This window comes from Scyliorhinus torazame, chromosome 15 (genome assembly GCF_047496885.1).
Source record: "Scyliorhinus torazame isolate Kashiwa2021f chromosome 15, sScyTor2.1, whole genome shotgun sequence".
Classification (NCBI taxonomy): domain Eukaryota; kingdom Metazoa; phylum Chordata; class Chondrichthyes; order Carcharhiniformes; family Scyliorhinidae; genus Scyliorhinus; species Scyliorhinus torazame.
In genome coordinates, this window is record NC_092721.1 from 94,406,456 (window position 1) to 94,425,696 (window position 19,241).

Here is a 19,241-nt window from a genome sequence, read left to right on the forward strand (position 1 = left end):
GAACTTAAAGCTATCGACCATCTCCACTTCAGAGCCGTTGATGCAGACAGGGGTGGTGGGCATGCTACGCTTCCTAAAGTCGATGATCAGTTCCTTGGTCTTTCCAACAATTAGAGAGAGTTTGTTTTCGGTACACCATGCAACCAAGTGATCAGTCTCCCTTCTGTAGTCTGATTCGTTGTTGTTTGAAATACGACCCACCACAGTTGTATCATCCGCAAACATATAGATTGAGTTGGAGTTCATTTCAATTGTGTTGTGATGCTGGGTCAAGTGGGAAAGGAATTGATCACGCACTAGCCATGGGGGTCTTAACAATATAGATAATAGAGAGGATGCTGAGATTTGCAAGGTTAATACTAGAAATTCCTGTGTATATATATCAAAAAAGAAAGCTGAGGGGGTGACTTAATAGAAATCATTAAATTATTAAATGTTTTGTGGGGATAAAGAGTGGGTACATAGAACATAGAACAGTACAGCACAGTTCAAGCCCTTCGGCCCACGATGTTGTGCTGACCATTTATCCTAATCTAAGATCAACCTAACCTATACCCCTTCAATTTACGGCTGTCCATGTGCCTGTCTAAGAGTCACTTAAATGTCCCCAATGACTCTGACTCCACCACCTCTGCTGACAGTGCATTCCACGCACCCACCACACTCTGTATAAAGAACCGACCTCTGACAACTCCCCTATACCTTCCTCCAATCACCTTAAAACTATGTCCCCTCGTGACAGCCATTTCCGCCCTGGGGAAAAGTCTCTGGCTATCCACTCTATCCATGCCTCTCATCACCTGTACACCTCTATCAAGTCACCTCTCTTCCTTCTTCACTCCAGTGAGAAAAGCCCTAGCTCCCTCAACCTTTCTTCAAAAGACATGCCCTCCAGTCCAGGCAGCATCCTGGTAAATCTCTCGCCAAAGCATCCACATCCTTCCTATAATGAGGCAACCAGAACTGGACATAATATTCCAAGTGTGGTCTAACTAGGGTTTTATAAAGCTGCAGCAAAACCTTGCGGCTCAATCCCCCTGTTAATGAAAGCTAACACACCATACGCCTTCTTAACAACCCTGCAAGTAGCTGCAAGTAGAACCTCTACTTAATCCAATTAACTAATTAACAGGGTACAAAGCTAAATCTTTCCACGTCTGGGGAAGAGCATAACTAGAGGCCATTGATATAAGATATGTGTCTCCACAATAATTAAAGATGGCTTGAAGGCCTCACAGACACAGAGCCCTCAACCCCCCCCACCCGGCTCAGGGGCAACCCTGACCTAGAACACTTCAGCCTCCATCCAAGCCCAAGTCCAATTCTCTCAGTAGCTCCATCTCCATCGCATCTCTCCTGATTCTGCAACCATCCACACCAGCGCTTCCAAAATGTCTTCTCTTTTTCTCAATCAAGGATCCACACCCAGCATGATTGACAGGACTGTCCACTGTGTCCAATTCATTTTACAGACGTTTGATCACACCACTTACCCTCCCTCCCCTTGTTCTCAATTGCCAGCCCACCAACCTCTGTATTCAATAGATCATCCTCTACCATTGCTTTAGCTCCAGCGTAATGTCCCATCAAAAACATCTTCCCCTGTCCTCCCCATTTAGTCTGTGACACCTCAGGCCACTCCTCAGTCAACGCCCTCTTCCTACCATATGGTGTCTTTCCATGCAAGTGCAGAAACTTCGGGCGGGATTCTCCGTTAGCCAACGCTGAAATTGGGGTGCGATTGGGCGGAGAATAGCCCCCGGTGCCGGAATCACGGCAGGCGCCGGTTTGACGCCAAATCACGATGCTTCGCTTCCTCAAAAACGGCGTCAATGCGACGCAGGCCGCGGGTAGTTACAACACCATTCGCATGTCATTAGTAGGCCCACCCACGATGCTCCGCCTCCGATGGGCTGAGTTCCCGATGGCGCATTCCCCTGTGCTCTCACAACTCGTGAACCTGGCGTCGTGGCTGCTGAGAGAGAAAGAGGGCGTACGGACAGTGTCGAACATTGCCATACTTTGCCGACAGCCATGCCGCTGGTCAGAAGGGCTTTTGCCAGGGTCAGAGGGAGTAGTGGGGGGTGGCCAGCAGGTGGACTGTGGGGTCAGGTTGGACAGGTACCACAGCCGACAAGGCAGCCATGCCGCTGACAGCCTGCTTTAAACCTGGTGCCCTGAGTCATATAGCTAACCCCTCCTGGGTGCCCCCTGGCCCCAGCTGACCCATCAGCTGTATGGGTGCTCCAGCACAACCTGTCCCATCTTTTCGGCCTCGATCAGTGTGTGTGTGGGGGGGGGGGGGGGGGGGGGGGGTGTATTGTTTAAGCACGGCTGTAGCTTTGTCAGCCCTGCGAGTGTCCATCACGGACCCGGCGATTCCCACACCATTTTGCATGGGAATCGATGGTGTTCCACGCAGCGGCAAAGCTAGTCCCTCAGCGATAGCGGAATCGGTGCTGGTTTGGCTCTGAATGTTCTGATATGACAGTCCACGGATTATCCGTTGCCGTCAAGACTTCGACTCAGAAACAGAGAATCCGCCCCCTTGTTCTTTCAGCTCCTCCCTTCTCATTGGCCAAGACCCCACACTCCTTCTAGGTAAAGCAGCAATTTACTTGCACATCTTACAATTTAATATGCACACAGGAGAGACTAAACACAGACTGGCTCACTGCTCGGTGGAACACCCCTGTTCTATCCACAAGTAGCACCTGCAACTTCTGCTGCTTGTCATTTTATTTCTAATATCAGGGATAGGCAGGTTGTCTTTTGAGGCAAGGTATTGGAGAGATACGTTTGTATCCACCCAGAGTTTGAAAAATAAGAGGTGACTTGATGAAAACGTCTTGAGGGGCATTGACAGGGTGTAGCAGGTGTTTCCTCTTGTTGCAGCATCTAGAACTAAAGGGCACTGTTTATAAAGGGCCACTCGTATAAGGCAGAGATGAGGAGAAAATTTTCTCTCAGAGGGTTGTGAGCCTCTGGAACTCCCTTCCTCAAAAGACAGTGTAAACAGAGGGCAGGATTCTCCATTTCTGAGACTAAGGGCGGGATTCGCCATTCCCCGACGCCGATATCGTAATCGGCAATCGGGCAGAGAATCCCTTTTTGCACCGACATCTGGGGCGGCGCCTGTTTGACGCAGGTTTTGTATTCCCCGCCCCCTCCGAAATGGCATAATCGCGTTGTGTGCCGCACACCGTTGGGACGGCCTCAGCTCGTCACCCGAAGGCCCTCCTCCGAAGGTCCGCCCCCAATGGGTCGCGTTCCGGACTATGTCCAGAGCATGTGTCTGGTCTTACGACCAAACGTTGGTGGCCCCCCCTGCACCGATGCTTCTCCCGATGGGGGGCTAGCAGTATGCCACGTAAAGCTCCCTGCTTTACGTGCAGATAGGGACAGAGAAAAGCCGGGTCCATGGCCGCACATGTGCAGGGCGGCTGCTGCACCGTGCAACATGGCACCGGCCGTGCACAGAGTCGACCCGTCAGTTAGTGCCCCCCTGGCTACCCCTTGGCCACACCCACCAGTCCCTCCAGCTCTCGCAGAAGCCTTGCCGTCTGACTGTAGCAGCACTGTGCACAACCCGCAGCCTCCACACCGGGTTCCCGGCCGCTGAGACCATGGGCTGGATTCTCCGATTGCTGACACCGAAATCGCATTTGTCGATTGGCCGGAGAATCCACTTTTACGCTGAAATCGGGACGGCGCCATTTTTCGGACAATCCGCCACCTCAAAAACAGCGTAATCGTCATGTACGCCACACGCCTCCCCCGAAGTGCCACTCATACACCCTGGCAGTGTCACCCTTGTGTTGCTAGGATGTCCAGGTGGCACTGCCAGGCTGGCATGGGCACTTCCAGGATGGCAGTGACAGGATGACCAGTTGGCACTGTCAGGCTGGCAAGGACACTTCCAGGGTGGCAGTGCCCAGCTGCCAGGATGGTACTGTCATGGATCTGGCACGTGGGTTCCTTACTTATCAGGTGGAGCGGGGAGTGAGGGGGTGTTCCTGCAGGCCTCGCCGAGGTTGGGGAGAGGGGTAGAAAATGAGGGGGGGTTGCTGAAAGTGTTGGGCGGGATGATCGGTGCAGCCAGACAAAATGGCAGACTGATGTGAAGATCCTTTCCTACTGGGCACACCAGGAGGAAACGACTCCAAATGCGGCCTCAGCGAGAGAAACTCACCAGAGCCAAAACACGGCAACGTGCTGTAGAATATCGGTGTGTTTCTTAGCGCTGCAGCCACCGAGAAACACCTTCAAAACGCACCCAAGAAACAACATTTTGTTATGGTTAAATTCCGCCCGTTATTTCTGTCTTCACAAATGTTGCCTGACCTGTTGAGTATGTCTATCAATTTTCGTTCTATACACTGTACCCAAATGTTATTATCTTACTGTGAAGTGTACTTCTGCAAGTATTTATTAAACTGGTGGTGTGATTGATGTGTTCTATTAAGTAACAAAAATGAAAATACTGGACAATCTCAGCAGGTCTGGCAGCATCTGTGGAGATAGAAGGGAGCAAACACTTAGAGTCTGGATGACTTTGCACAGTGAAGTCCAAGGTATCCATGGATGTGATAGTCACATCCTGAGAACAAATAAAATATCTTCAGTCAGTGACAGTCAGTGACTTGGCAGAATTGGTAGAAAGAGAAAGCTAATAACCCCGAGCTCTTGCTTTCCTATATCCTAGTTCCTCAAAACTTCAGAGCAACTTCTATTTATTGGGTTGTAGGTTGAGAGCTGCTCCTTCCATGTGAATTCACCTGCCTTTTTTATGTAGTCTTCACCTGCAAACCCCAACAGCATGATGGCATAGTGGTTAGCACTATGGCTTCACAGCACCAGGGTCCCAGGTTCGATTCCTGCTTGGGTCACTGTCTGTGCGGAGCCTGCACATTCTCCCTGTGTCTGCGTGGGTTTCCTCCGGGTGCTCCGGTTTCCTCCCACAGTCCAAAGATGTGCAGGTTAGGTGGATTGGCCATTCTAAATTGCCCTTGGGTTAGATGGGGTTGTTGGGTTATGGGGATAGGGTGGAGGTGTGGGCTTAAGTAGGGTGCTCTTTCCAAGAGCTGCTGCAGACTCGATGGGCCGAATGGCCTCCTTCTGCGCTGTAAATCCTATGATTGTGATTACATGTACATACAGCGTCTTGCTACACTGTGTGAAATGATGTTTGGAGTATTTAAGGAATTGTGTGCAGGAGTGCAGATAAAGGTGCTATTATAATGTCAACCTGGTTGTAAAATCAAGTACAGCTGGAGAGATTGTTTCCATGAAGAATGGATTTATGGGATGGCTGTGCATGACAAGTGAGGGATGGGACAGTGTGAAAGGGATGGCATTGGAAGAAGAAGAAATTGTTGATTGTCACAAGTAGGCTTCATATGAAGTTCCTGTGAAAAGCCCCTAGTCGCCACATTCCGGTGCCTGTTCGGGGAGGCTGGTACGGGAAGGACAGATGAAAGATGGAAGGACAGAAGGATAGCATGGAAATGTTGAAATGATGTGAAATGATGGAGTTGGTGAAGTGTGGCAAAAGTGGCAAGGACAATTATTTGATACAACTTATCATTCAAAAGCTATTAGTTGTGCAAAAAATGAAAATTCCCCAGGTTCGAATGAAATTATTTTGGAAAAGATCAATTATAAGAATACACCACCAAATAAAGACGATGGGCTGGATTCTCCGTTTCTGAGGCTAAGTGCTGACGCCAATGGAGAATCCGTGGACTTTCACTTCAGAAAAAACGTCGCCTCACCTGCACCGATTCCGCTAATATCAATGGGATAGCACCGGCGCCACGTGGAACACAATCAATTCTAATGAGAAACGGTGCTGGATTCGGCAGGTCCGTGATTGACACTTAGGAGGCTGACCAACTACCCCAGCCAACAAGATGGCTGTAAAGATGGCCTGGATGAGGTGGAGTGTAAAGATGGCCTGGATGAGGTGGAGGAGCAGCGGATGTCCTTGTACCCGGCCTGGGAAGAGGCCGCCAGGCGCCATCATCCGTCGTGCCTGGGCACAGGTGGCAGAGTTGGGGGGTGCCGTGGGCAACATCGCCCATACCGGCATGCAGTGCCGGAAGAAACTCCACGACCCCCTCAGGGAAGCCAGAGTGAGTAGGCAGCACTATGCCTCTAGCACTAACCCAGCCTCCCACATCCATAACCACCCCCCCAGGGATGGCCGAATCCCCACCCTGCCCCACATGCCAGCACCCATACCAGTCACCATGGCCAGGTGCCCTGGCCACTGAGGCCACCAGCTACCCACCCCCTGGGTTGCATGTGTCGGACTGTCTAATACTGTCACTGTGTGTGCCCGCCTCCCCCCCCGCCCCCCCAGGAAAAGGCCGCACATTATCACAGGGACTGGAGAAGATAGGCGGGGAACCACCAGACCTGCGGCCCCTCACCATGGCAAAGAAGAGGGCCCTGGACTTGGCTGGTGGGCCAGGGGAACAGCTCCGCTCATACCCCTGTCCCATGGAGTAGCCTGGGGGCCATCGGCCACTCCGATGGAGGGCGTGAAGGGGCTTGTGCCAGTGACTCCCGCAGGGAAGGTGCCGGAACACCGCAGCACCTCGGAACCCCCCTCATCCTGTCCCTGGTGCATTTGTTTGGCAGTGGGCAGGACAGAGCGGTACTACGCCACCCGGGACACATGAGCTACGGCCAGGTCCATCCAGTCCCTGTCACCCCAGAAGACCTTGTCACAGGGCAGGAGTCACAGCAGGCTGCCTCCTGGAGAAGCACCTTGACATAGCGTTAAGGTCCGAAAGACCAGAACGTTAGACACCAGTTGAGTTGGCACGGGTGCAGGGCACAGCTACATTATAGAGGCTAGGGCAGAGACGGTATATATTTGTTCACAATAAGCACCTGTTATAATCTGTCTCGGTGCACTGTCTGATGGGTGTGGAGGTGGGCTGGTCTGGGCTGGCCGGGCCGGGTGGACGTTGGGAGGGCATGGTAATGCACCCCGCGCTTCTGCCTTCCCGCTCCGCTGACTGTCCCACCACTGTCACCCCAGGGATTCAATGGGACCGTGCGATGGAATGGCCAGCTCGCATGCAGGGATCACCCAGGCGGACGGTGCTACCATGGGTAAGAGTCAGACGTTGTCATACGATGCAAAGCACCAGAGCTCATCGCAGAGTGGGTTGTCAACACCTTCCATCGCATGGACCAGACCTGCTGTTACTGCCAACCCAGGGCCGCCACTCCAGAATGCTGCAGGTATGTATCACGGAGGGGGTGCAGGCAGAGGATGGCTGGGTTGGGAAGTGAGGGGACTTGGGGTTGGTATGTGGTGTCTGTGCCCCAGGCCAATTGCTCTGCCCTATCCCCACCACCCTAGTCGGTGAACCTGGAGGTGATCAGAGCATCCCATGCACATTGGCCCTGGCGCACACATCGTGCGTCATCTCATGCCTGCCTGGGCCCCATGTCCTTCTCATCCTCGCCCTCCCCGCATCCTCCTTATCGAACGAGGCCTGGTCTTCAACGTCTTCCTCCAGCACATCACCCCTCTGCTGCGCCATGTTGTGGAGGATGCAGCAGGCCGCCACAATGCGGGCGACCCTCTCAGCATCATAATGGAGGGCCCCTCCAGAGCAGACCAGGCACTTGAACCGCATCTTCAGGTCAATCACACTCCTGATTGCTGCATGGGCATCGTTGTAGCGGGTCTCCGCGACGGTCTGTGGCCTCCAGATAGGTGTCATCAGCTATGACCGCAGTGAGTAACCCCTGCCACCCATGAGCCAACCCCTCAGCCAGGGGGGTGCCCCTCGAACATGCAGGGATCGCCGAATGTGCCAGGATGACGGCATCGTGCGCACTGCCTGGGTATCGGGCGTAGAGGTGAATGATGCTCAGCTGATGGTCACAGACCAGTGAACGTTCATTGAGTGGTATCCCCTTTTGGTTTGTGTAGAGCGGCCTTTTATCCACAGGTGCCCGTATGGCGAGATGCTTCCCGTCTATTGCCCCTTGGATCCAGGGCATCCCAGCGATGGCGACGAACCCCGCTGCCCGGGCACCCTGGTGGGCTCCGTGACAGCGTGGATGCGCCTGTGCTCCGAGGTCTGTGAGATCCCAGGCAGGTCCCCACTCGGCACCTGGAAGGACCCATGGCATAGAAGTTCAGTGCGACCGTGACCTTGATGGACATCGGGAGCGGGTGTCCTCACCCATACCCCCACTATGTCAGGTGTGCCATCATCTGGCAGATATGTCGCACTGTCTCTCTGCGCAGCCGGAGTCTTCAACAGCAAGCCCGATCTGGCAGGTTCTCGAATGTCATGCGGTGCCGATACAAACGAGGCCTCATGCGGCACCTTGTTGGCAACGCCCCCTCCTCGGCCTGTTGGGCGGCCGGCTCTCCAGCCTGGGCAGCTGCCAACTTCCCCTCTGTGGCACACTCTACTGCTGCAGCTTCCTCCTCGAGCAGATCGCGCTCATACTGCTGCAGGGTATCCCCCACGGCTGCGGCGAACAGCAGGATGGCCATCACTGCTGGTCGAACGGCAAAATCCATTGTCTGCAGGGTTTAACGGTCGTCATATCATAGATATCATAGAATTTACAGTGCAGAAGGAGGCCATTCGGCCCATCGAGTCTGCACCGGCTCTTGGAAAGAGCACCCTACCCAAGGTCAACACCTCCACCCTATCCCCATAACCCATAAACCCCACCCAACACTAAGGGCAATTTTGGACAATAAGGGCAATTTATCATGGCCAAGCCACCTAACCTGCACATCTTTGGACTGTGGGAGGAAACCGGAGCACCCGGAGGAAACCCACGCGCACACGGGGAGGATGTGCAGACTCCGCACAGACAGTGACCCAGGCCGGAATTGAACCTGGGACCCTGGAGCTGTGAAGCAATTGTGCTATCCACAATGCTACCGTGCTGCCCGAATGTCATGTTAGAATGGTGTGTACCGCCGTGCCCAACCAGGTTCAACGGGCTACACGGTGGCCCCGGTTGCCACTGCAGGATCCGCCCTGCACCTCCCTTCCCTGCCCCCATCTCCTCACCCCTGCCCAGTCAGTGGCTAGCACTCTGGGGGCCCTTGGGCCTGGCGCCTGTCCCTGATGCCAGGGGTACCTTTGGCTGGCACTGCCCTCGCTAGGGGCTGCCGTGTGTGTTGCCCTGTGTGGTCCACGGTGGGTGGCGGCCGGTTGGGTGGGGAGTATGGGGCAGGGGCGTTTGTGTGAGGGTGTGTGTTCTGGGTTGGGGGCTGGTGTCACTTTGCAGAACCAGGGGCCAATGTGGGTGGTCAGTGAGTGCGCAGCAAGTTGGCTGCCGTAATAGCGGTCCGTGCCTGGCATGGCCCCAGACCCATGGGGGAGGGTCACCCTGGCCAATTGGCCTACCTCCCCCCCCCCTGCCGGCCCCCTCCCACCCCAGCCAGCACGGCCAGTGTCTGGGCCGGCAACTCGCAGTCGCTCCCTCCGTGTCCCACTTCCTCGTTCTCTCTGTCAAGCAGTCACCACACCAGGTTCACGATTATTAAAAGCATACCTGGACCGCGCCTTCAGGAATTCGGCCCATCAGAGGTGGAGAATCAGGGGCGGGCCACTAATGATATGCAAACAGTGTTTAAACTATGCGTGCCATGCTTCACATTGACGCCATTTTCGAGGTCACGGAGAATCATGGTTTGGCATCAAATCGGCGCCTGTCGCGATTTTGGTGTCGGAAGCTATTCTCCGACCAATCGCATTTTGATTTCGGTGCCGGCCGATGGAGAATCCCGCCTAAGATTTTCTTATACTCTCTAAAGTGTCAATACATTCTGATTACAATGGCATGCGACCACAGAAACTTTGGCCAGAATTATGCAGTAGTAGTGGCCCGACCCAAAAGAACTCAAAATGCCACAAGAGGCTGGGCATGCGTTCCAATGTCATTGCGCACTTGTGCAATATTACTGCCAGCGGGCATGTGCAGAACGTGGAAGCACACCCGCCAACAAGTAATCAACCACTTAAAGAAATTAAAAGAGAAATTGATACAATTTTACGCTGTTGTATAAATTTAGCAGTCGTCACATCAAGTATGGACTAGAAAGGGGCTGGAACGTTGTGTGAGTGGCTAGGGGTTCAGGTGAGAGTTTGCTGTTGCTTTATTTCATATCTTTTCCTGCTGTTTCTTCTGAAGTATTTGCTTTGTTAGCTTTGTCTCGAGGAAACTTTGGTTTTGTCAACTCTCTTATCGAATTTATGCTGAGTGCAGCCTTCAATGCGCGGGACAATGCAGTCTGCATTTCAGCAGATGGGGATTGCGTACTCTACTGGTGGGACCTGCTCTGAGGAGGAAGAGAGGGACAGAAAGGGGAGGAGGCCAGGTGTCTGCAGACAGCATCGCAGGGAAAGGCCTGTGGGAGCTGAGGTCTCGGCACAGGGGGTGCTGGACCATAGGGAGTGCTAGACAGAGGGACCACACAAGATAGCTGCCAGAGTGTATAGGCAGCGAGTCAACTGCCTCAATATGAATGAGCTCAGTGCCACTCTGTGGACATGACATCATTGTGCTGCAAGATTGAGCCAGAGATCGCCTCCAACTACCAATGCCAGAGGCTCTGAAGGTCACAATCACCCTCAACTCTTCTGCATGTGGATCTTTCCTGAGGTCAATGGAGGATCTGCATGAAGTATCCCAATCAGCTGACCACAGTTGCATCAGGCCCATCACTGATGCTCTGTTCAGACGGATTTCACATTCATTCATTACCAGATGGATGAAGTCAGCCAGGCTGAACAAGAAAGAGACTGTGCAACTATTCCTAGGTTCCCCCACATCCAGGGTGACATAGACTGCACTGGTGTGGCCATAAAGGCGCCGGTGGGTCAGCCGGATGTCTTTGTGAATAGAAAGAGTTACAGCTCCACAAACGTTCAGATAGATTGCAATCTCAGGGCGCAGATTCTGCATGTCTGCACAAGGTACCCTGGCAGCTCCTGTGATGCATACATACTGCAACACTCCCAGGTGCCAAGACTGTTCATGGCTCCAGGTGGGCTGGATGGTTGGTTGTTGGATGACAAAGGCTATCCCTTGAAAAGGTGGTTCATGATGCTACTCCAGCAGCCAAGGACAGACGGAGGAGAAGTACAATCGGAGTCCTGCCTCCACAAGCGTGGTGGACCATTGGACTGCTGAAGATGAGGTTATACTGCCTGGAATGATCAGGGAGTGCACTGCAATATCCTCCAGGGCGCATGCTGCTTATCCTTGTTGGCTGCTGCATTCTGCCCAATCTGGTATTGGCAAGGGGGTACCCTCTGGAGCATGAGGATAGTGAGGCAGCTCCACAGGCCACAGAGGGAAACACTACTGATAGATCTAATCAGCAGCATGGGCAGGCTAAGGGTGAGGATATGGAGGCAGACTTCAAGAACATTCAGGGAGGCAGGGACATCAGGAAAATTTTGATTCAATGCACCTTCAGCTAGGCTGCCAAGGCATGGCTTCGATCTCATTGCAAGTTACCAACTCCATATTGAGGAGGCAATTGTATAACCCCGATGTCACTTCACAACTTCTGTAATAAGTATTGTTTCCCCTGCCATCTATCATAAGGCACTGATGAAACCTGCACCAGTGAAAAACATTAAGGATGCTCAGGGCATTGAAACTAAATCTTGATGTATATCTTTACCAGAGTTGCAAACAAGGAATGTCACATATTATGGTGAGGCATAATTCAATAAATCAAAATGTATCACCTGTAAAAGCCCCATCCTGTGTTCATGATGCCATAAGAATGTGCTTGTCAGTGCTACATCTTGGTGCCCCACCAAGGGTAGGAGCCCCATCCATCTCTCACACTGGCAGTGATCTCCTGAGAGACCTGCTTTCTGCAACCTGATGATCTTGGTGCGCACTGGCGCCCGAGCTCTCAGGCATGTATCTCATATTTATCTCAGTATGAGCAGGTTGGCCACCTCACCAGCTGTTTGTGAGCACTCAGTGGAACTATGGCTTCTCTTCTCCTGCATGGAGGAATGTCCATTCATTAGTCAACCCTCTACCTGTAACACCAAAGCAGGCTCCCCGCTACCCACACCCACCTTGGGGATCAGGTTGAAACGCCCATCATATACACCGTGAGCTAGCGGTCTGATCTCTCAGCTTCAGTTACTCTTAATTTTACACCCTGAACACCACAAAGGAAGGCCACCCTTTAAGTCTTATCCACACAGTACCATACCAAGTCAATACTCATCCTTGCCGATCTCAGAGGCACCGCACCATGTTGTGCCCACTGACCTGGGCTGCCACTTCTGTCCAGGTATTTTTTGGTTAGCGGGGTGGCCTCCTCTTACCATCCTGTACATTAGGGTATCCTTACCTGGCACTCAGTACCTCCACAAGAGCGCACAAGCACTCATTTGAGAAGCGGGGGTAGCAGAGTGTCCACCTGCATTTCCTTCCCACCTGGCGTTTTGAGCAGGTGCTAATGCCATAACTGTAGCTTATATTTGGCCAGCTCCCTGCGCCTCCTTTGCAACCCCTGTCAGCCTTCAGGGTGCTGCCTTAGCCAACTGCAACCTCGGTGCCCACCATACTCCTACCCCAGACGGCAGTCCTTTTCCAACATTGGCGCCCATTTCACACTGACCAGTGTGACCAGCCGGTGTGAAATCGCCCTGTTTGCAAGTTCCCGGAAACCACGGCTGCTTCCGGCTCCAACAACCTCACGTGCCTAATAGTGCGACATTCTGGCCTTTGCCTCAGGGAAGCAACAGTTACAATGGTGCCGTGAAACTTGAATCCTGATGAGGACTTCACCATGGAACAAGATTGGTATTTAGGAAGCTGCTTTCTTCATTGATAGAGGCTGGAATTATAGCAGGCATATTTCAAGGAATTATTTCTTGAATAATATTGAGCCCATGAGATTAAAACTCCATTTTCAACTCAGGAAAAAAAACATTTCCCAATTCAACATCCATTTTCTGACTATAAACCCAAGTCACAAAATCAGACTCTTGGCAAAATTTGTATTTATATTTCAAGCCCTGTTTTTATACATGGGCAGGTTTCTGTTTATTTTTTACTTCCAAAGTAAGACATTTTGATTCTGTTCAAAGCTTTGGTGAAAGAATAACTAGAAATCCTGGCTTTAAAGTACTGTTGTAATAAAGATATTAGTTTGACTGCAAGAGTCTTTGCTAGTAATGTACTGTATGATAGTATAATAATAATCTTTATTGTCACAAGTAGGCTTACATTAACACTGCAATGAAGTTACTGTGAAAAGCCCCTAGTTGCCACATTCTGGAGCCTGTTCGGGTACACAGAGGGAGAATTCAGAATGTTCAAATTACCTAATAGCACGCCTTTCGAGACTTGTGGGAGGAAACTGGAGCACCCGGAGGGAACCCATGCAGACACGGGGAGAACGTGCAGACTCAGTATATAAAGAGATCAAAACCACATGTATTGTACATTGTATTAATAAATTTGTATTCTGCTTTCATTTCAAGAAGTGTGTTATTTAAACACAATTAATGTGTGTCTTGACACATTGATGTATTATGAGCATGGAACATATATGCTGTACAGGGCACATATTAAGTCATACAGTTTTTACAACATGCAAGGAGGCTCTTTGGCCCATCGTGTCCACGCTGGCCATCAAATACCTATCTATTCTAATCCCATTTTCCAGCACTTGGTCTGTAGTCCTGTATGCTGTGGCATTTCAAGTTCTCATCAAAATATTTCTTAAATGTTGTGAGGGTTTCCGCCTCTACCATCCTTTCAGGTAGTGAGTTACAGATTCCAACCACCCGCTGGTGAAAAACTTTTTCCTCACATCCCCTCTAAACCTCATACCCCTTAAATATATGCCTCCCTGCTAAGGGGGAAAGTTCCTTCCTATTGACCCTAACTATGCCCCCCAGAACTGTATACACTTCAATCAGGTCCCTTCTCAGCCTCTGTGCTCCAAGGAAAACAGCCCCAGCCTATCCGATCTCTCTTGAAAGCTCAAGAGCTCCGCTCCGGCAACATCCTAGTGAATCTCCCCTGCATCCTCTTTCGTGCATCACATCCCTCCTATTGTGTGGCGACCAGAACTGCACACAGTACTCCTGCTGTGGAGTAACCAGCATTTTATACAGCTCCATCATAAACTCCCTGCTCTTATATTTAATGCCTTAGCTGATAAAGGCAAGTATCACACATGCCCTCTTAACCACCTTATCTACCTGTCCTGATATCTTAGAATCATAGAATTTACAGTGTAGAAGGAGGCCATTTGGCCCATCGAGTCTGCACCGGCTCTTGGAAAGAGCACCGTACTTAAGCCCATGCCTCCACCCTATCCCAGTAACCCCACCTAACCTTTTGTTTTGGACACTAAGGGCAATTTATCATAGCCAATCCACCAACCTCTACATCTTTGGACTGTGGGATCTTCAGAGATATTTGGGCATGCACACTAAAATCCATTGGGTCCTCAGTACTTCCAGCATGAAATGAAATGAAAATCACTTATTGTCACAAGTAGGCTTCAAATGAAGTTACTGTGAAAAGCACCTAGTCGCCACATTCCGGCGCCTGTTCGGGGAGGCTGGTACGGGCATCCTACCATTCATTGTGTATTTCCTTGCCTTGTTAGTCCTCCCAAAATGCATTGCCTCACACTTTTCTGGATTGCCACATTTCTGCCCATCGAACAAGCACATCTATATTGTTCTTTTATCTAAGGTTTCTTCTTCACTATTTACAACACCACCAATGTTTATGCCATCTGCAAAGTTACAGATCATTCCTCCTACATTCACGTCCAAATCATTAATGTACATTCCAAGCACAAAACCAAGTACAAACTAGTTTTCAAAAGACATGCACAGGAAGATGCAGAGGGTGCATCTGAACAAAATGAAGTATTAGCACAACTCGGAACAGTTGTTGTCTAATTGTTTACAAAGACGTATAGTTGGAATAGATATATCTGCCAGTGACTGCAGAATATCTTGTCCATGTTATTAAAGTTTTCTCATGCAACTTACAAGTTAAGCAAAATTAATCTGTTTTACAAATAGTCTGTCTTGTACATATGATCAGTATTTGCACCTTTTATACTATCTGCATCGTTCTATCCATTGTGCAACTTCAATCAGATAGATACAGCACCTCACAAGCCACCTTGACAACTGTTACCATGTACCTGCATAGAGACAATGGCATCTGGACAGAGCAGGAGAATGGGAGAGCAGCACTAACTCAAAGGTTGGGAAAATAACAAAAAAATGGAAAGGAATTTCTAAGTTTCCAAAAGTTGTTGATCGGGTTACATTGAGTTGAAAACATCCGTGCAAATGATTGAATACAAAGATTCAAATAACACTAAGATCTGGAATCAAATGTTGCTTATTAGTTTCTTTAGTATTATAACATTTCGGAAAATTATATTAATTGATTGATTGATTAAACATTTTTATCCTCTTATAAAATAGGTTTTATCTGCCATTCTTTAAATCCCCTAGTGCCAACACATGACCAACTGAGAGACTGTAATATGCTCTAACCATCTGCCAGTATCAAGTGAGGTTCTTGTTGTATAAGAGCACCCAAATGTATCTATTCTTCATGTGAAGAAGCAACTCACAACTGCTTGACGTTTCCTTCAGATGGGCTGACTCAGAGCAAGAGCTCGCCATGATTTTTTAAAATGGAGCGGGAATTGTACCCTCGCATTCCAATGTACAACACGTTGGTAAATTATTCACCACACATTGTGTTACCACATTCCCATGACTTTTAAAATGATAGCTTTCCTTCCTGCAGTATTGTCGAAATTCCTTCCAAAAAGTTCCAAAAGGAACATCTGATTAGTGCAAGTTTTGTGCAGACCAGGAAGAGAGTGGAGCAGCAGTAAATCCTCACACCTCCGGCTTTCCACCAGCGAGTTCATTCGTTAGGTTTGTATCCCACTTTCCAACAAGTTCCAGACCGGCCGCGTTAAACAGAAAAAAACTCTTAGCATTCTGAATGTGTTCTGGTGTGCGATTGGCAAACACTTGAGCCAATCCGTTTCAGTTGAAGGCCAGTGAGACCGAATTGGGATTCGGGGCCCGAGAGGCAGCGCTGGGATAAATTAGATCATAGTACAGAACTTCAGCCAAAATATTTACCAGAATTATACAATCTTTATCTCTCTCTCTCGCTGGATTATTTTTACTTTACCCAGTTCTTCTGGCAATCAGCTTGTTTTTATTTTGCCGAAAACTAGGGCATTATTTACACAAATTCCCATCGGTCCAGTGTGTGTTATCATAATGAGTTTAGAATTCCCAATCATCGGTGGTCAATGAAACAAAATGTGTGCATTTCTATTTAAAATGACAGCTGTTGCTCTGTGGATCTGCACTTAGCCCTAGGTTCGACAACTTAGATCTAAATGCAGAGCATTAAAGATGTCCCAGCTTCATCCAGGTAAAGTTGGTTTTTGTTTGCTTAAATCTGGAGCTGGGCACTGTCACGTTAACAGCCGCGGCACCGGGACGTGAGCTGGGCTCTACTGCTCCACGTCAAGTTTGCAAAGGCGAGCGGACTGCGTGAGCTTGCGGTGGATGAAAGAGCGGTTGGACTTACCCGTGTTCCTCAGTTTCTTATTTCTGATGACGGAAACGATCACCAGGAAATTGCCCAGGAGGTCCACGGCGGTGGTGAAGATCAGCACGCTGGACAGCGCCGGCACTGCCCAAGCCGGACGTGAAGTCCCTTCCAAGGGCGGAGACCTCGCGAAAGCCGAATAATTCTTCAAGGAGGGATTGTGTGGCATAGCTGGAAGTTTCACTCGCACCGTCCACACCTTTTACAACCAACTGATTATTTCTATCCCCCCCCCCCCGCCCCCCTTGTTTTAGAAACACTCGGATCGTTTCCGTCTTGTTGCCATTTGCAAAGGGATAACTGAAACTCCGTTCGAGTGGCGAGATTTTTAATGGGAGGAAATCTATCACGCCAGCTACTTATGCATTCACTATTGATTAGAGGTCGGCACCTACATCCTTTATATCTGCCTTCGCCTCTCTCTCTCTCTCTCTCTGCCAAGGCAACCCTTAGACCTGCTGTCAGAATGATGAATTAAAGGCAGCAGCCAGCTGATGAAATCGTCCTGGGAAACCGAGCAAGGATCAAGTGGCCCTGGATGGGGCACATTGTGGGAAGGGCGAAGGATCGTCCCCCTGGGGGAAGGATTGGGAGTTGGGAGGGTCGAGTCACGCTGTTAATGGAGCTGTCATGTTACAGTCTGAGCGGATTGGGTCTCCCACAGTGAGCAGAGCTCCCTCCACACCAACACTTGTGAAGCTGAGATCTCCACCTCAAAGGCAGCGGGCACATTTCAGCCAGGCCGGTTACATAAGCGGGGGACAGCTGCGGCTAGTCAGTGATCGTGCAGAATGGTTTGGAAGCGGTGACCACAATCCCCAGAAAGTGAAAGAAACGAATCACATCCAAGGGCAGGAAACACGCACCATTTAAAAAAAAACATTTTCATACAGAAGGCTGACAGGCAGAAATGTGATTAAAAATGACCTGGCAACCTGTCTTGCCACTGCCGTCAGTCATATCCCCGGGTGCCAGAGAACACGTCACCCCCCCCCCCCCCCCCCCCCCGCCACATGGTAATAGACACACTGCCGTTTGCCATCCCACCGGTTTAGAAAGCATCGCCAACATCCCGCTTTGATTCACGGGTGTCTGCTTTCCCTCGGCTGCACTAACATCTCTGACATGTCTTTTTCGGGATAAATGACGCGGTTTAAAAGTTCTCGCTGTCCGAATAGAAATTAAAACGAGAGAGGAATAACGCCGGGACAGAACTAATTGTTCCCGGGACTAATTCACCAGTGATTGTCCACTGATATATTCAAATCTATTTCAGACTTCGAGGAGTCAAATTTGTTGCTGTAAGTAATCGGCCTGGATTCCAATCCGAACCTTTATTTCAATTAGTTTTCTGCGCGAATCTCGAACTATCCATCCTCCTTGAAGAGCTCCTTCAAGTCTGCCTCTTTGATCAAGGCCACCCGTCCTACCATCTCCTGACATAGTTCCGTCAAATCTTGTCTTAGACGCACTTCTGTGAAGCCTCTTGAGACACTTTCCTATCGTAAAAGTGCAATTGTAGTTTAACAAGAATGAAATGCATTTATATGGCAACCTGACTGTAATTGATAACAAGTCCCAAATACATTCAGGGAACCATTATCAGAGCATTGCTCAACTCGGGTTGTCTGAAGATGACCAGAGGTCACAGTTACAGACTTTCAAGCACGTGACCAGGAATATTCCCAACAGATCCAATATCCAGATCAGGTGCAAAAAATGTTGATTTTTTTTTGGCTTGAGTAACTGAATCAGCAAGTCGATGTATTTTGTTGATTACATCTATTCCATGAAGTTGCTGCTCCAATCATAGACTGTAACTGACAAGTAGCACAGGAACACGCTGTTTGCAGACACGCTTGACAGAAAATAACGCTGCTAAAACCAGTCTCTTGAAGATCGTTTCTGTTACGTTTTAATAAATCAGTGTCCAACAGTTCGGATACCAATAAGCAATCCGTTTATGAAGTAACCACTGCAGACAACATAGAGCAAGGAATGGCTCCTCCTCATTGACTTTTGCAAAAAAAATGCGTTTCGGCAAACTGAAAGTTAATTTTCCCAGATTAGCGGGGAATCAGCTGAGCTGACAATTGCACACTTTAGAAGGTAATTTTCCTCAACAAAATATGCTGTTGGTAGTTTCTGAAATGGTGCATACATTGCAAGAATCAAAATTGCGCACATCCTTTCCATCAAAACTGAAATACTCGTTTCTGTTCTCAGATTCTACAATCGAACTGTAGTTTTACTTTGATCAATAAAAACGGACATTTCCAGTTCTGATTAATTCTAGTTGATAAGAGAGATGCGGAGTCTGATTCATCTCTCCACATGTCATTGAAACCAATTGCTTGTTCCTCTTAGGAGAATGTTTTACATGTCAGTAAAACCAGCAAACTTTTAAGTGAAAACAAATGACCTTGATTAATATTTATGTGTTTTCACAGCTCTGGAATATGTTTGTGGTGCTGAGGATATATCGTTTAATGCCCAAAGTAACTATTATTAATTGGGAATTTCCTTTGTAACAGCATTGTTGGGGCACTCACACCAGATAGAGTGCAGCAGTTCAAGAA

The 19,241-nt window shown here is 49.5% G+C and overlaps 1 protein-coding gene across 1 annotated transcript in view; it reads right to left on the reverse strand.

The window, feature by feature from the left end:
- Nucleotides 1-16,862, reverse strand: part of LOC140391691 (melatonin receptor type 1B-like) — a 180,178-nt gene extending 163,316 nt beyond the window's left edge. The window contains exon 1 of the mRNA XM_072476446.1: nucleotides 16,642-16,862. Within this exon, the coding sequence (XP_072332547.1) occupies nucleotides 16,642-16,831 (190 nt within the window). The 5' untranslated portion in view covers nucleotides 16,832-16,862. The remainder of the gene's footprint in view (nucleotides 1-16,641) is intronic.
- Between the last annotated feature and the right edge of the window lie 2,379 nt (nucleotides 16,863-19,241).